The sequence below is a fragment of the Scatophagus argus genome, chromosome 7 (genome assembly GCF_020382885.2).
Source record: "Scatophagus argus isolate fScaArg1 chromosome 7, fScaArg1.pri, whole genome shotgun sequence".
Classification (NCBI taxonomy): Eukaryota; Metazoa; Chordata; class Actinopteri; family Scatophagidae; genus Scatophagus; species Scatophagus argus.
In genome coordinates this window covers 23,000,013-23,014,329 of record NC_058499.1, presented here as the reverse complement: position 1 = coordinate 23,014,329, position 14,317 = coordinate 23,000,013, and the positions used below count along the sequence as shown (strand labels likewise).

The window sequence follows — 14,317 nt, the reverse complement described above, 5'->3', positions numbered from 1 at the left end:
AAGACAGGAGTAAGGGGGAGGGGGGGGTCCTCATAATGTGACTGTAAACATATATTTGTCCCCACAACTACAGAAATACTTGTCCACACACACAGACACACACAACCTCAGTTAAGCTTTGAGTTGGTATTTCATGATTATATATCTGAGTAAAATGCTGTGACTCTGCTGAAGTTTGGATCAGTGGGATACTCATATCATACCGCACACCCAATGTGTATAATAATGTACCTGTAATAAAGTCTGATATACACATACTGTTCCTATTACAATCCCCCTGTGCCTCTTACTCAGAGCCTCAGGGTGCTGTGAAACAGTCTAGGATGCAGAGAGATCACTCTAAATCCCAGACCCAATATGCTGTCTGCATAGTCCAGAGTCATACTTTGCATTTGCCCTCAGCAAGACTTCAAGGTTCTGGCTCCACTATATTTCTTCTACCTGCTGAATTCTGTACTTTGTGATAAATGGTCTGCAGCAGGGGCAGAGACAGAGAGGTATAAGGCTTGACAACTTAATAGAACAAAATGCCCAGTGCATTTGCATAATATTTAATACTTCATTTAGGACAGAAAAACCTTATTGTGCCTTCCAAAATTTGTTAGAATAACATCGTTGTTCATTTTAATTTGCATTTGTGGCCACCTAATGAATGCAGAGTTACCTGACATACATAAACATGGACGTGTCTCCGCTTCCTGCCACTGTACAAAAGTGAAGCCAAAATATCCCAAATACAAGTGCTGCCATCTTTGCCCTGATGACGGCATGTCGGAGCCAGTAATGGTCAGGCGGTGGAGTCACGGTATTGCACGCCCCCCCCATACACCCACCCAAACCAGTCACGAGCAGGGCTCAGCTTTCAATCATGGTATTTCATCCCCCTTTTATACCATTATGTAAATAATTAAAACCAAACCTATGTGAAGAAAAGACTTGTCATACATCAGCATGAGAATTACTAGCTTTAATGTCAGAAAGAAACTTTGAGAGGAATTTATTTGATATGCACACTTTTAGTTTTGTCCGTGTCCCATACTCCAACATGGAGGGGATTTATGACCTGTACTGTAGTCAACTACCAGAGGCGATCAAGATGTTTTGGATTGATGTCTAGGAAGCACTGATCCATCTTTATCCTTTATCCATCTTCATAAAGGTCAGTGGGTGAATCCTATAGTTACTCTCTTTGTAGTTCTCATTTGGTCTCAACCATCTCCTGAGGAGAATATTTGACTCTTTAGCTGCTAAATGCTACACTATGTTCACCAGCTAGTTGCTAATTTTGACAAATCAGAGACCAATTTTATTGTGCTAAGTTTATGAGGAGAAAGACAAGAAAATTTACAACACAGTAAATATCCCTTGGAGTACAATAAGATCAGTCATAAAAATAAAAATATATGGCACAGCTGTAAATCCGCCTGGAGCAGGGCAGCCTCAAAAACTGTTGACAGGGGAGACATTGTACATGCTTTATAACTGCTGGTCAGGTGCTTTATCAGCTGTAACTTCAGGCTCTCACATCATATCTGGACTGCAGATCTAAAGGAGGATCACATGAAGGAAAAGAAGGTTCTGGACCAACCTGAACGGGTTCTGAACATTTTATAACAAACAATGTGGTGTCATCTAAACACTACACAGCGGCACAGCACAGCAACACAGCGGGTACATCATAAAGCCTTTTCCAGCAAGGTAGCAACCAAACCCACACAGAAATTCAGACAATGTGAGTGTGCCAAGAGAGGCCAAGTCAGAATTTATTTTGTTCTCACACACAATCCACATGCGACCTGACTGAGCTGAGCAGTTTTAAAATAAATGGGGAAAAAGGCAATGCAGATGTGCAAAGCAAAGACAAACTTACAATATCCACATAAAGTCATGGCTGTAACTGCTAACCTGAAATCATTTGGGTAGAAGATGGTGGAACATGGAAAAGGGAAAGGATTTTGTCTAAGCAACATGTTTATCTTTTTGGTTAGAAAATACTGTAGTGCTTCTGGCTCACACTGTAATGGAAAAGTTAGTCACACCTAATCAAAGCCTTGTAGTGAACCATGACTGTCAAGGGACAGGCTATACTAAAAAACTTACATGTCCCAACCTTTGAAACTCTGTTATAAAATCTCATCTGCTGTTTACGTTCAGCAAAGGGTACCTTGATTTACTGATGCTGGTCCCAGCACAATTTTTTGAACACATTGATTTATTGCACGTTATAATAGTCATTCCAGCATCGCCGTTTGTCAAATTGTTTGAATGTGTCTCCAGTGTGTGTCTGTGATGTAAACAAAAACACTGAAGCTATGTAAAGTCTATAGCCTATATAGTGTAAATTGTTTGATTGAAATTGTTTGAATTCTATGAATTCTGTCTCTCCAGACCTCTTGATTAGGATGTTTCCTTAGCTTGTAAATATTTAGTTTTAATTTTCTTGTAAATAGTTAGTTTGATTTTCTCTCTCGCCTTGCAGGTTTTAAAACTTTGTTATGTCAAATACAGGCCTTTGGAGTTTTGGAGCTGGTGCTAGCTTCATTCAGTGGAAAAGAGTTGGTGTCACTGTTTATGTTGTTGATGTCACTGCCACAGTGCTTGCAAAATAATACAATTCAGAATTACGTACTAATGGTTTGGATATACATAAAATTTTCACATATATCGTTTTTGCAAACTAAATAGCGTACTCTTCTTCTCAAGACTCTTAAGTTGCTCTCTAGACCAAAAATTTAACCAGACACATTTCTTTTAGAAACACATTAATTTAACGTGTATCGGTATTTGGTAGCACCTGCATAATTTGGTTCATACCATTGACATATAAAAAGATGGACACTGATGGGGCCTTGAGAAGGTTCTTACTTTTTTGTTTTTACCATTTTTCAGCTTTTTCACTGGCTTGTGAGTACATGTGTTACTCTCTCACTCTAAACAAAATTTTTAAATGAGGTGGCAGCACAATGCTGGTAGTTGAAGTAAATAATGCATGAAGTAGGAGAAGCTTTGTTGTTGGAGGAAGCCTGCTCATCAACTCTGAGGAGACTTTATTTTCTTGTGAGTTGTATTACTTTTCTCTCTCCTCATTAAATCTTACAGAAATTGTAATATATACAGTTTATGAGTGCTCTGCCTTCTTGGCATTAATTATCATTTAAAGTGAATTTGTGACTACCTGCACAAACACTTGATTATACACTCTATTAGATCAGGTAATACTCTTTCCTTGTAATAAGGTCCTTGTAATAAGTGTTAATTAATCGGTAATAAGGCTCTTTATAAAATGCTTATTAACATTAATAAGACAATCATAGTTATGTTAATAGTGACATGATCATTATTGTATTGTAATACATTCATAAGCACTTATAAACTTACAGCCTACAGACTTAACAATTAATAAGGCATTCTAATAAGTCAACTTTTTTTTTTAATTTCATAAAACATAGAAAACATGAAAGATAGCACAGATGTTGATGTTCATTAAAATTATTCTCTAAAATCTTAAATCATTAAATCTAAAATGTCTACAACCAAAAAAAAAAAAACAAGGGTAACAATACAGCCAATACAATACAGTCAATGCTCATCAACAGTCATATAATTCAAAATAATCTGAAATGACAAAGTTTACTGAACGCATAGAAAAATCATAACAGCTTTCTTTCATATCCACAGATTTTATGTATAATTCCTTCAATAAGATGATTAACCAGTTGCTGCCTCTACTCTATGGCTCTGTTTTAGCAGGTTCTGATGTTTTTCTAAACCTAACCAAGTAGTTTCGATGACCTCAACTATTGTAAATCTAAAAATATGCTCTAGCAAAATGGAGCGAGCTAACACTGACTCATTACTCTGATGCTCAGTAAAACCTCACAACCATGAGGCATCAAGTCTTGTTTATTAATTTCCTAAGCATTTATTTCATATTGAACACTTTTGTGATCCATATTATATGCATTACATTAGTTCCCTGCTTAAAGTTGGTTTTAAATATCGCATTTCTGAAACAGAATCCATTTTTAAATTGGTCTTAAGTGCAATTACAAGTACAGCTAGTGCAGAACAGTGGTGGCAGAGAGCTGTGCACAAAGGAGAGGAGGCAGAGTGAAAACACAGGTAAAAGTATGTTATAGCAGATGCTATATATCTAACACTGTATATATACAGCAATTCAAATGCTTTGAAGTCTCTTTTTACATTGAATTTCCATGGTAATGAAGATATTTAAGACCAGAGAAATATTTTTATTGTCCATGAGGTATAATCTTACTACTTGATAAAATTTTGCAGCCAGTTAGTCACAGGTACTGTATGTAAATTGATTCACTATAACACAGTATACTCAATATTGCCATTACTACAAATGGTAAGTAAGTACTAGCCTGGACTGGACTTAAACACCCTGTTGATCTTACAAAAATATGATTGATTGATGACTTTGATTATGTCCTGAGATCTTCGATGGAGCTCAGGATCTGTATAGATTCTCTGTGCAATAATTTACCATTTTGTGGTGTGAAAATACACATGTACCCATGAATTGAAACTTGTAGCAGAATCAAAATATATCAGTGAGAAAGAGACAAAACTGAAACTACACCAAAAGTGATTTTTGTGAACTTAGACAGGTCTGTGCTTGCATCATGAAAATTGCTTTGAAAATTGAAATGAAAATTGTTCCTGAGATAAGAGGCGCCCTGAGCAGGCATAAATGCAAGTGCAATTTCATGCCGAAACAAGTAAAAGACTGCACTGACTGCATAAACAAAACCTCAGCTGTTTCTTTGCTTAATTTGATGCATTTAGAGCCAGGAAATTACAAACTGGGAAGGTCCAAGCAATTGGCTCAAGTCCAGGGAAAATGGGATTGCACCACTTTGGTGCTGCTGACCACTTCTTACAGACACTGAAGTAGAGGCATTTGTGTCTTGCTGAACACTCGAGAGCTCAAGACATTTTCTTTTCTGTTCAGCTTAAGTGCTTCACGTTATTCTATTCTATTCTATTCTATCAAATGTTTCAACTGATTTAAAGACTTCATCACATAAAAGTATTCCTAATGGCCTAAGGTTGAATGCTGTATTGAATGTTTAATAATTACTGTGGAATACCACCCATGAATAGTAGAGTAGAAACTCTTGTCAACTTTAAAGTGAGATGATAGTACAGTAAATATGTGATCTACAAAACTAAATGTCCGAGTAGCAGAATGTCACCAGACTCCAGTATTTATTTCACTTGTTACATGCTGATGTCGGAGTGAACAGCTGGTACAAACAGTGTAGTCAGCAGCAGACTGGTGAGACCAAAACAGAGTGAAAAGGACAGTGAATACTGGACTTATACTCAGGTGGACACAACACAAAATAAATGCTGATGCTGCTCTGTCTACTCGAGGTTTAAGTGTCAGTGTTGGGGTTATGTTTTGTTGCACTGCCCAAAAAATCAGTTAAGTTAATGCAGTTTAAAGTCCACCTCACAGTCACTGTTGAAACTGTATACATGATTTGTGACATCACAAATAGTTTGGAAGCTAGACCTGGTCCAGTATTCATCAGACACAAGTGTGATGTGGAAAACACTGAAAATGGACTTTGTAGTGAAGTGGGAGACATGAGCCATCATTGGTGACACTAATTTTGGGTGCCCACCTTGCCCACCTCATTGTATCAGTCTTCATACATATCAACATAATGATAATTTCCATTTTTCCAAGAACTACATTCACCACCTTCATAGTATTCACTACATATACAGTATTATCTGAGTCTGGACTGACATGGATGTAAACCATACCTTCATTAGTTCAGGATTCAACCTCAAGGCAGTAATTCCAGTACTTAAACACATTCATGCTGTTGTGAGGCAATATGGAGGTGGTGTTCATTGGAACAAAATGTACCCTATAAAGAGCCTCACAGAACTGACTATTAACATCCAGCCTCCATCATTTGCACTGACCTGGTCACACATTGTTCCGTTGCTTTATTGCACATTTCATTTTTAGAGATGGGGTGCAATTTCCAAGCCCTCATCTTGGTGTTAAGTGCTGTGACACCAGTATTGTGAGGAAACAATACACCATTTTCCTTTTCCTGAAATCCAAACTATTGCTGTGTGCACATTCGCTTTCATTTCAATGCAGTGTTTTTAATATGTCAAGACTTATGTTTACTCCCCTTTCTGTCACTTCATCATGTCCTCTCATCCTGCATCTGCTCTGCTCTTTGACTGCCTCTTCCCTTTGCGTTTAATCTTTTCCCTCCTTTACCATAACCTATGCCGTCAATCTATTATATACATGCATCTCTTCTTCTCAACTCCTCCATGATCCACTTACAATTCTTTCATAACTCTGCCTTCTTCTACCCTTCACTTTCTGCACCACCCTCCCTCCTCCATTGCCTACTCATTCCCATTCTCCTCTGTCTCTGCTCCAGTGTGACTGCAGTGCGCCTGCCAGATGGTTTATCCTTTGTTGTCTATGAATTCTGGGATGGAGAGGAGGAGTGGAAGAGGTGAGTTTTCTATGACGTGGTTTTATGTACCGAAGAATAACAATATTTTAGTCTTAAGCCTAAGCCCCTGGCCAATATCTTTCAACCATGCCAGTATTAAGAGCTTTATGGTTTTTTATAACTTGTGTGAACAAGCTTTAAAAAGTGTTAATGCAGTTTGAGTCTTGCAGTAATACTAAAAATGAGCCAAATCAACAGGAAGAATGAAGGAAATGAGGAAAGGCTGTTGCTGCAAAGTGCTTCAGTCCAAATGATGATCCACACTAAAAGTATTAAAAGTCATTACTGAGTGTGGATATATATACTCTGACATGAAAGGCATCCCTCTGAAAGTTTTTTGGAGCGGAGCATCTTGTTCCTTCCTGCCATTGTTGTCACTGATTGGTGCCAAATAAAAAGAACGCTCACTTTCCTTCCATTACTGTCTTGAGCCTTTTGGATAAATTTCTCCATCAATTTAATTAGCATACTTCAGCCATTCACTCACTCCAGAGTTGCTGAAGCACTTGAGTTGTGTCAGATCATCAGGATTTAGTGATGTTGCTGGTGCTGGACATGAGGAGATGCTGCTGATGAAGCTGCCTGCGGATCTGAGATTCTGCTTCACCGCTCACAGCATCTCACTGCCATTAATATTTCAGCTCTTACAGTAAAGGCTAAGGGCCGTGTTAAGCGTCTGGAGGCTATGTGAGCTTGTGTGTATTTGTGAGTGGCTGTGCAGAGGTGTGTGCTTGCTTGTATATGCGTGTTATGTGTGTAGCCATCGGTTTGTGCACTCTCTCACCCTCCCTTCTGATTCCAGGCACCTCCAGTCAGCCCCCAACAAAGCCTTTCAGCATGTCAAGGTGGACACACTGTGCCAGCCGGAGGCCGTGTCCTCTGTAGCCGTGCCAGGTTAGTAGTGAAATGCTCCACAGTAAAATAGAGGCCATTATTTTTCTCATCAGTTAAAGGAAAAGTTTGATGATTTTAGAGATCAAGATCAGTGTACTTGTCATGGCGAACACTAGGAATATTAGATTTTAACCAACCAACAGTCCAAAATGAAAGTTACTCAATGTAACAAAGATGTTAAATTGGACAACATTATATTTCAGGAGCTAAAAATAGCGACCAAATAGCATTTTGTCTTGATAACTGACTTGAATTATGAACCAGTTGTCAAAATTGTTGGTGATAAATTATTGAAGGTTTCAGCACTGAACAGAAAACAATAGGACAATTTAGAGGTTAGACAGTATTGAAAAGAAAATAAGGAAATAATGTAAAAATTAGGGTTGGGCAAGTTAACGCGCCAACTTATTAGGGCTGAGCCAAGTGAATGCGTTATTATCACGTTAACGCATCAATTTATCAACGCAGTTTTTTTAGTGAGCAATTGAGCAAGGGTTAGATAGCTAGTGAGCAACAGACTTTAAATATAATTATTATAATTAAAAAAAACTGCGTTAATGTGCGACAAAACAATTGTCGGCGACAACCAACCAATGCGGTAACACAATAATAATGCCCAGCCCTAGTAAAAATACACAGTTACAGAGCAGAACTCCAACATAAACATAGTGTCTTCATAATCTTAACAAACTGATTAGTGTTCAGTCAGTACGGCTGACTGTGTAATTATATTGAAGCTTGGATGCACTCATAACAAATAAAGCACCCTGGCACCATTTAAAGCATCTGACACTGGCATGCATCCTGAGGCGAGGACTGTCAGTGACTTGAGGTGATGCTTGGCTTACTGCCATTTGTACTTTTTTCTTCCTCATCCCACCCTCTGCTCATCTCATTCTCCTCCCCTGTCTTCTTTCTCTCTATGCCTTGCCAAATTTCTCCTCATCTCTATTCAAACTGTTTCCTGTCATTCCCTCACACATCTTTCTCTCTGTACCACCCGCTTTCTTTTCTCTCTCAATCGCTCTAACTGCTGTCTCACTTGTCATCCCTCTCTGTGTTTGCAGCTGCCTGGTGCAGTGTGAACAGGGACTGAGCATGAAGATATACTACTACACGTCAAGACTCCTGGACACTACCCACTCCCTCTTTAATACCCCTCCTATCCTAAAACCTGTACCCCCTGCGTTTCACCTGCTCTCACACCCCAACCCCCTCCTCTTTCAACCTTCACGTTCCTCAACTCTTTTTGTAAGTCCATGTTTACACAGTGCAAATGAATGGTGTCAACTGCAGTGAAAATTGAACAAACAGTGCATTTTACAATGTGAAATTACTAAAATGCATTTGCATCTCACCGTAGTAATTTGCTAGCTCAAGATATTGAATAATGTCATGTTCTTGTTTCGAGTAGCTTTGAGCCACTGAACAGTGGAGTTTGTCATGTAGCAAGGACCCTGACGTTGAGTTTTTCATGTAGCAGTTAGCAGTTAACTGATTTTGAGTAGTGCATTTGGGAATGTGGCTTTTCTGTTTCACTGCTGTGAGGGTTGAATTTACCACAGGTAGCCTATCTAATTAGCTGTTATTTCATTCAACATATGTCCCCATACAGTGTTTAAGTATTTTTTTTAGTATTATTATTTTGTAGCTGACCAAATGCTTTTGACATTATTCTCACATCAGCCATTCTGAACTCACATCAACATGTTGAGCATAGGAGGTCTATTAACAGACCTCGTTGCCAGATTAGCTTGCAATCTCAGGAAAACTGAATGCTTGAATTTAGCTTGGTGGTTACCTAGCTCCTTATCTAGCTGACTTACTTTTCAGAGTCCCTAAGTAACTCACTTGGGGTTGTGTGAAACACATAATATGGTGAAAACCATGACAAATTAGTAAGTGCAAAATGTGTAATTCAAGATTTTTCTGCATTGATATGGACAAAAGCTAGCTAAAGATATAACTGAACAGTGAAGGTTTTCTTTTTTGTTTAATGAGTAATGACTTAATACAACATCTAAAATATACAATCTATACAATGTAATAAAACAAAAAATAGAAGCTAAAACTTAAACTTAAGCATCGGCATCATTGTTAGATTCTGATAACTGGATGAAATAGGCCAAATATCATATTAGCCAGGACATCTGACATCTATTAAACTGACTTAATTAAAAAATAAAAACATTTTACCATCTCAAAGTGAATTAGTATTGACCTGTGGACTAGTTGACTTGTGGTATGATATTCTCTACACCCCTATATATCAAAGAGAGAGAAAGCGTATTCACACAGTATTTCAATATAGGTTACAGTTCTCTGCAAACTCATGCTTTCAGAGAACCAAGGTTACAGTTTTAACTTAAGGTTTTAAATGCCAACTTACATTTACGCCAATCTGTGAATGACTTCAGCCACTTTGCAAGTGTAGTTTTCTTATATACAGTATTGATTTTTTTTTCTCACAATACAAGCCTTTATTCTTTAAAACTTTAAAGTTCCATTTGTTTTGTTATATGTGTTTTATCTTGTTGAGTTTCCTCACATTTATATACAATGGCTGCTGTGGGAGTAATGTCTACTGTGGTATGAACTCAATTAGCATGTGTAACCCAGCACCAGTTTTTAATGAGCAACTGTACCCTTAACCCATATCTCTGTGATGCCAGATATCATGGTTATATCTGCACATCAGATGGTGACATTACCTGGCACCGAGAGCCAGCTAATAGGAGGACAACTTCAGTACGTCAGTCTTCACTGATTTTTGGTTATGTAGGTGGCATTTTTTTTAATTGACAGTTGGTGACATACATTTGTTCATGTAGTTTTTAATTCATGAAACTCTTTGGGGTTAAGCGTTGAATCTCTGAGTGTTGACATAAGGGGCATGTAAGAGGTGAGATGAACAGACTGTCTTGCTGTCAAGGGATCATTTCTGACTTCGACAAGAGTCTGCTGCTACCTTGAGACAGAAGAGGCTAAGTGAGATAAAGACAGCACCTCATTGTTTTCCATGCAGCTAAAGTTGTTTTTCTTTTTCCTGCCTTCCGTTTGCGTATTCTTTGTCTGAATCAGCGATGGGTAGATTATATTAGCTGTGTAAGTCTAGTAGAGATTGTACATAAGAAAATGTTGTTCTATTAGAATTATATTTGTATTTATTGACATCTTTTAGTGCTATGGTGTAAAATTTTTCCTCAGTAGAAGTGGCAGTAGCTTTGTAGGCACTGCAGCTTCTTGTAACAGTTTGTCTGAATCAGAATAACTACCATCGGAAACTTCAGACAGATAAATTCATCTGAATGACATTGAATATGAAGCCTTAAACATCACCACATGGCAGAGGAGGTTTTAAGGGTTTTCAAGAGATGACTTTCTTTTTTGATGTGATGTGAACTCCCAGTCAGCAGGGAGATACCCTCTAGCGGTCTTTAAGTGAGGACCTTTTGGCATCATATTACACAATACCAGTTTACTGTTGCATTGACATATTAACTTCTGTATGTCAGACGTTTTCACTTATCAACATATCACTGGGAAAATAACTTTGAAATAAGACCACCTCAGTATCATCAGTATCTCTAAACTAATAATTATATATATTGCCACCATTAACCCCAACTACAGGAGACAAGGCTCTCAATAGGTAGAACTCAACTTCTGGAGAACATTACAGAAAAAACATTGGCTATAAGAATCAAATGCTGGATGGGTCTGATCAGCTGTTTCACAAAAAAAAAGACAAGACCATTGTCTGGAAGGTCTGATGAGCATTTACTTGTCATGTGACAAAGGACAAAACAATGAAGAAAAGATATGGCCAAAGTGGCTCACCTTACAAAAAGAACATTAGTGTCAACTCGTGTTCATGGTTGGCTTTGGTTTCTTTGCACAGTCTGAATTACATACAAATAGACTGGGACCTCTATAATAAATTAGACAGAAATGTGTGTCTCCAAACTGGCTAAATTCAGCTGAATTCATGCTAGGACACACAAAAATCCTAATTAATTAAACAGACTGAGTCAGTTGAGATGAATTACATTTTCTGTGTTTGGTCTTTCCATTGATGTTGGTGGTTTTTTTGGAAATTGATCAGACCCAACTCTGCATCGGATTTGATCTTTCTTGATTTTTGAAGCAAATCTCTTGTTGGAAAATAAAATCTCATGTGTTCACCCTGGGTTGAATTGAGGTCAAATTCAGGTCAAAATACTCCGAGATGCCTCACCTAACCTCACCACCACTTACACCACCGCAAGCCCACCATTGTAAAACAATCACTCAGAAAGCACAATGTAAAAATGAGTGAATTTTGTGACTTAAAGATACAATATATTAGAGGTTGTTGAGTATGATGAGTAATTAGAGATATATAGTATTACTGTTTTTCTGGTGAAAGGTTTTTGATGAATCACTCCTTTATAGCTCTATACGGTGCCATTTTTCCATCCACCTCACTGTTGACTCTATTTTCTCAGTTTTCATCTGTGAATGGCAGCCAGTCTGTCATCATCCAGTACTGTGGTAGCAGTGAGTGGGGATCCAGCTACACGGATTCTAATATCGATCTAGTACAATGCCCTTCTTTTAGAACACTGGGCTGCATTAAGCAGGAGGAATGTGGAAGTTTGAATATTGTTAAGTATATGGTAACAAAAACGTGTATTACAGTGGGCTTATAGAACAGGCATGCAAAGGTGTTGCTGTTTTATCTGTGAAATAGTTTTCCTGATTTCTGAGAGTCTGTTAAAGGTATCCTGTGGAGCTTTTGACCACTAGTAGTGCTATGGAGCACTGTTTTTACACATAGATCTCTGATTTGTTTGTATGGTACAGGATAGACATTCTTGCATTTTCATGTTATTTTGCTGATACACAACTAAACAAGGGTAAAGAGAATTGCTGCTAGTTAGCAAACATGGGTGTAAAATATTGCCGGATGCTTTTTGAGGACAAAGCTGTATTAAACACATTTATTAGACTTGAAGAATACACACCATGGGGCTGTTCTGTGACTTATCATCTGACTTGCTAGCTGTGATTTAGAAAGGGTCCAGTAGAACCAGAACTTGCAGTGCTTTAAAACGCAACTGCGTGTGATGCAGTTGAACTGTAGCTAACCTACAGATAAATTTGATGTATAATGAAGTTACCTTCATTGGCATTTTTTTCATTTATTTCCCCCAGTTTCATTTGGCTTTATGTTAATTGACCAAAAATTGAAATGATATGCATCCAAAAGGTCAAAGGTCAGCTTCACTGTGACATAATGTTTTCTGTCCATAATTCACCACCATGACTCAGGAACAGAAGGGCGGATTGTGACCGTATTTCACATTTGGTCACATACTGAATTGGTGACTCTAATCTTGGGTGTCCACCCTGAAACTGGGCTGATTGTAAAGATCTTCTGCTGGGTTGAAGATGTGTGTGAAGCTTCCACCTTTTAGAATTTGTAGCTTTTTTGCAGCAACATCCACATTTGAAGCATTGTGGCCTGCCACAAGCTGGTTTTGCTGATGTTGAGCTTCAGGTGATTGTTGTTGCACCATGTGGTGAAGCGCTCTGTCAGTCACTACATATATTATGTCAGTTTGGACACACATGGATGTAAACTGTAACTTGGCTGATGTGCAGAGGCATGCAACCACCAGGTGGTAACTGTAGTCTGTTTATCGACGGTCACACTTGCTAGTTATTGAGTGCACTCCTTCCCTTAAATCTACAGCTGAGCCAATGACAGACCAACAGTGAGAAATGCTGAATGTAAACATGACTTTGGTTGACAATAAGCTCCATGTGGTACCTTTAACCCTTCACTTGATAAAAAAAAAAACTACTTGCACTCCAGTTCAGATTGTGTCGAATTTCATTTTCATTTGAGGAAGAGCTGCTGTATTTTGGATAGAAACATAAAGCCATATTGCATGGATTGATGTTTACATGTCAGTGACATATTGTACTGATAGCCATAGTTTTTCAGTACATGAGTGCCCAGCTGAATGCAGCCCACATGCTCTGATTGAGGTTCCTTTCCTGTACATTGTGCCCAGCTTGGTTGGGTTGTGTATATGAGGTAGATAGTGAGTGATCTGTCAGAAATGCCAATACTGTTTCCTATTGATACATTCCTGAATGTCCCTCAGACTGTGCAACCTGTTATTTTCTATCCTCCTACTCCTCAGTGCAACCCTGTGCTTTGTCATACAATGGAAGAGTTAAGCCGCTGAAAAGCAGTGGTTGGCCGTGATTGTTTCCTGGCAACATGAAAAGATTGAACACCGGTGGACAATATGCCTCCTGTAAACAGTATCAGTCTCTGTAGCTGTAGGGAAGCTGGTGGACAGGAAACGTGTCACTAGTTGTACCTCACACGTTTGTACTCGATACCAAGCCAATCAGGAATTTGCCAAAATGATCAAGGTCATAACTCTTCCTTTCTATGACTGTGTTATTTTTTTATCCTTCAACTGAGTGCATGTCAACTGAATGTCCAGTAACTTCTTTGCTGTAGTATTAGGCCATGCTACTCTTCAATGGATTTTGTGCATTTCTTATCTTTTTTCTTTTCTAGTATTCCTACAAAGGAGACAGAGACTAAAATCTATTATATAAAATATATATGACTAGAAAAATAAAATACAAGAATGAACATTCACTTTTATGGCAATGTTTAATGAAATATTAATTCTTAATGTATGTTTCAGTAAAACAGCTTTCTCTTCTTAAGTGTAGAGACTTATTGCAGGGATGCAAGTATTATATTTGGTCTTTAAAGAATATCTTGTTGAAATTCTAGACGATGTAGAGTGATGCAATTCAATAAAACTATAAAACTGAAAACTGCACTTTGTGGTTTTTAATCGCTACTGGGGAATCCTGTCTGTGCT

At 38.1% G+C, this 14,317-nt stretch overlaps 1 protein-coding gene across 1 annotated transcript in view; it reads left to right on the top strand.

Moving 5' to 3' along the window:
* The window catches only part of necab2 (N-terminal EF-hand calcium binding protein 2), a 108,338-nt gene extending 97,130 nt beyond the window's left edge, over positions 1–11,208 (top strand). Inside the window, exons 11-13 of the mRNA XM_046394869.1 lie at positions 6,447–6,524; positions 7,327–7,418; positions 8,486–11,208. Of these exons, the coding sequence (XP_046250825.1) occupies positions 6,447–6,524; positions 7,327–7,418; positions 8,486–8,514 (199 nt within the window). The 3' untranslated portion in view covers positions 8,515–11,208. The remainder of the gene's footprint in view (positions 1–6,446; positions 6,525–7,326; positions 7,419–8,485) is intronic.
* Positions 11,209–14,317: the final 3,109 nt, after the last annotated feature.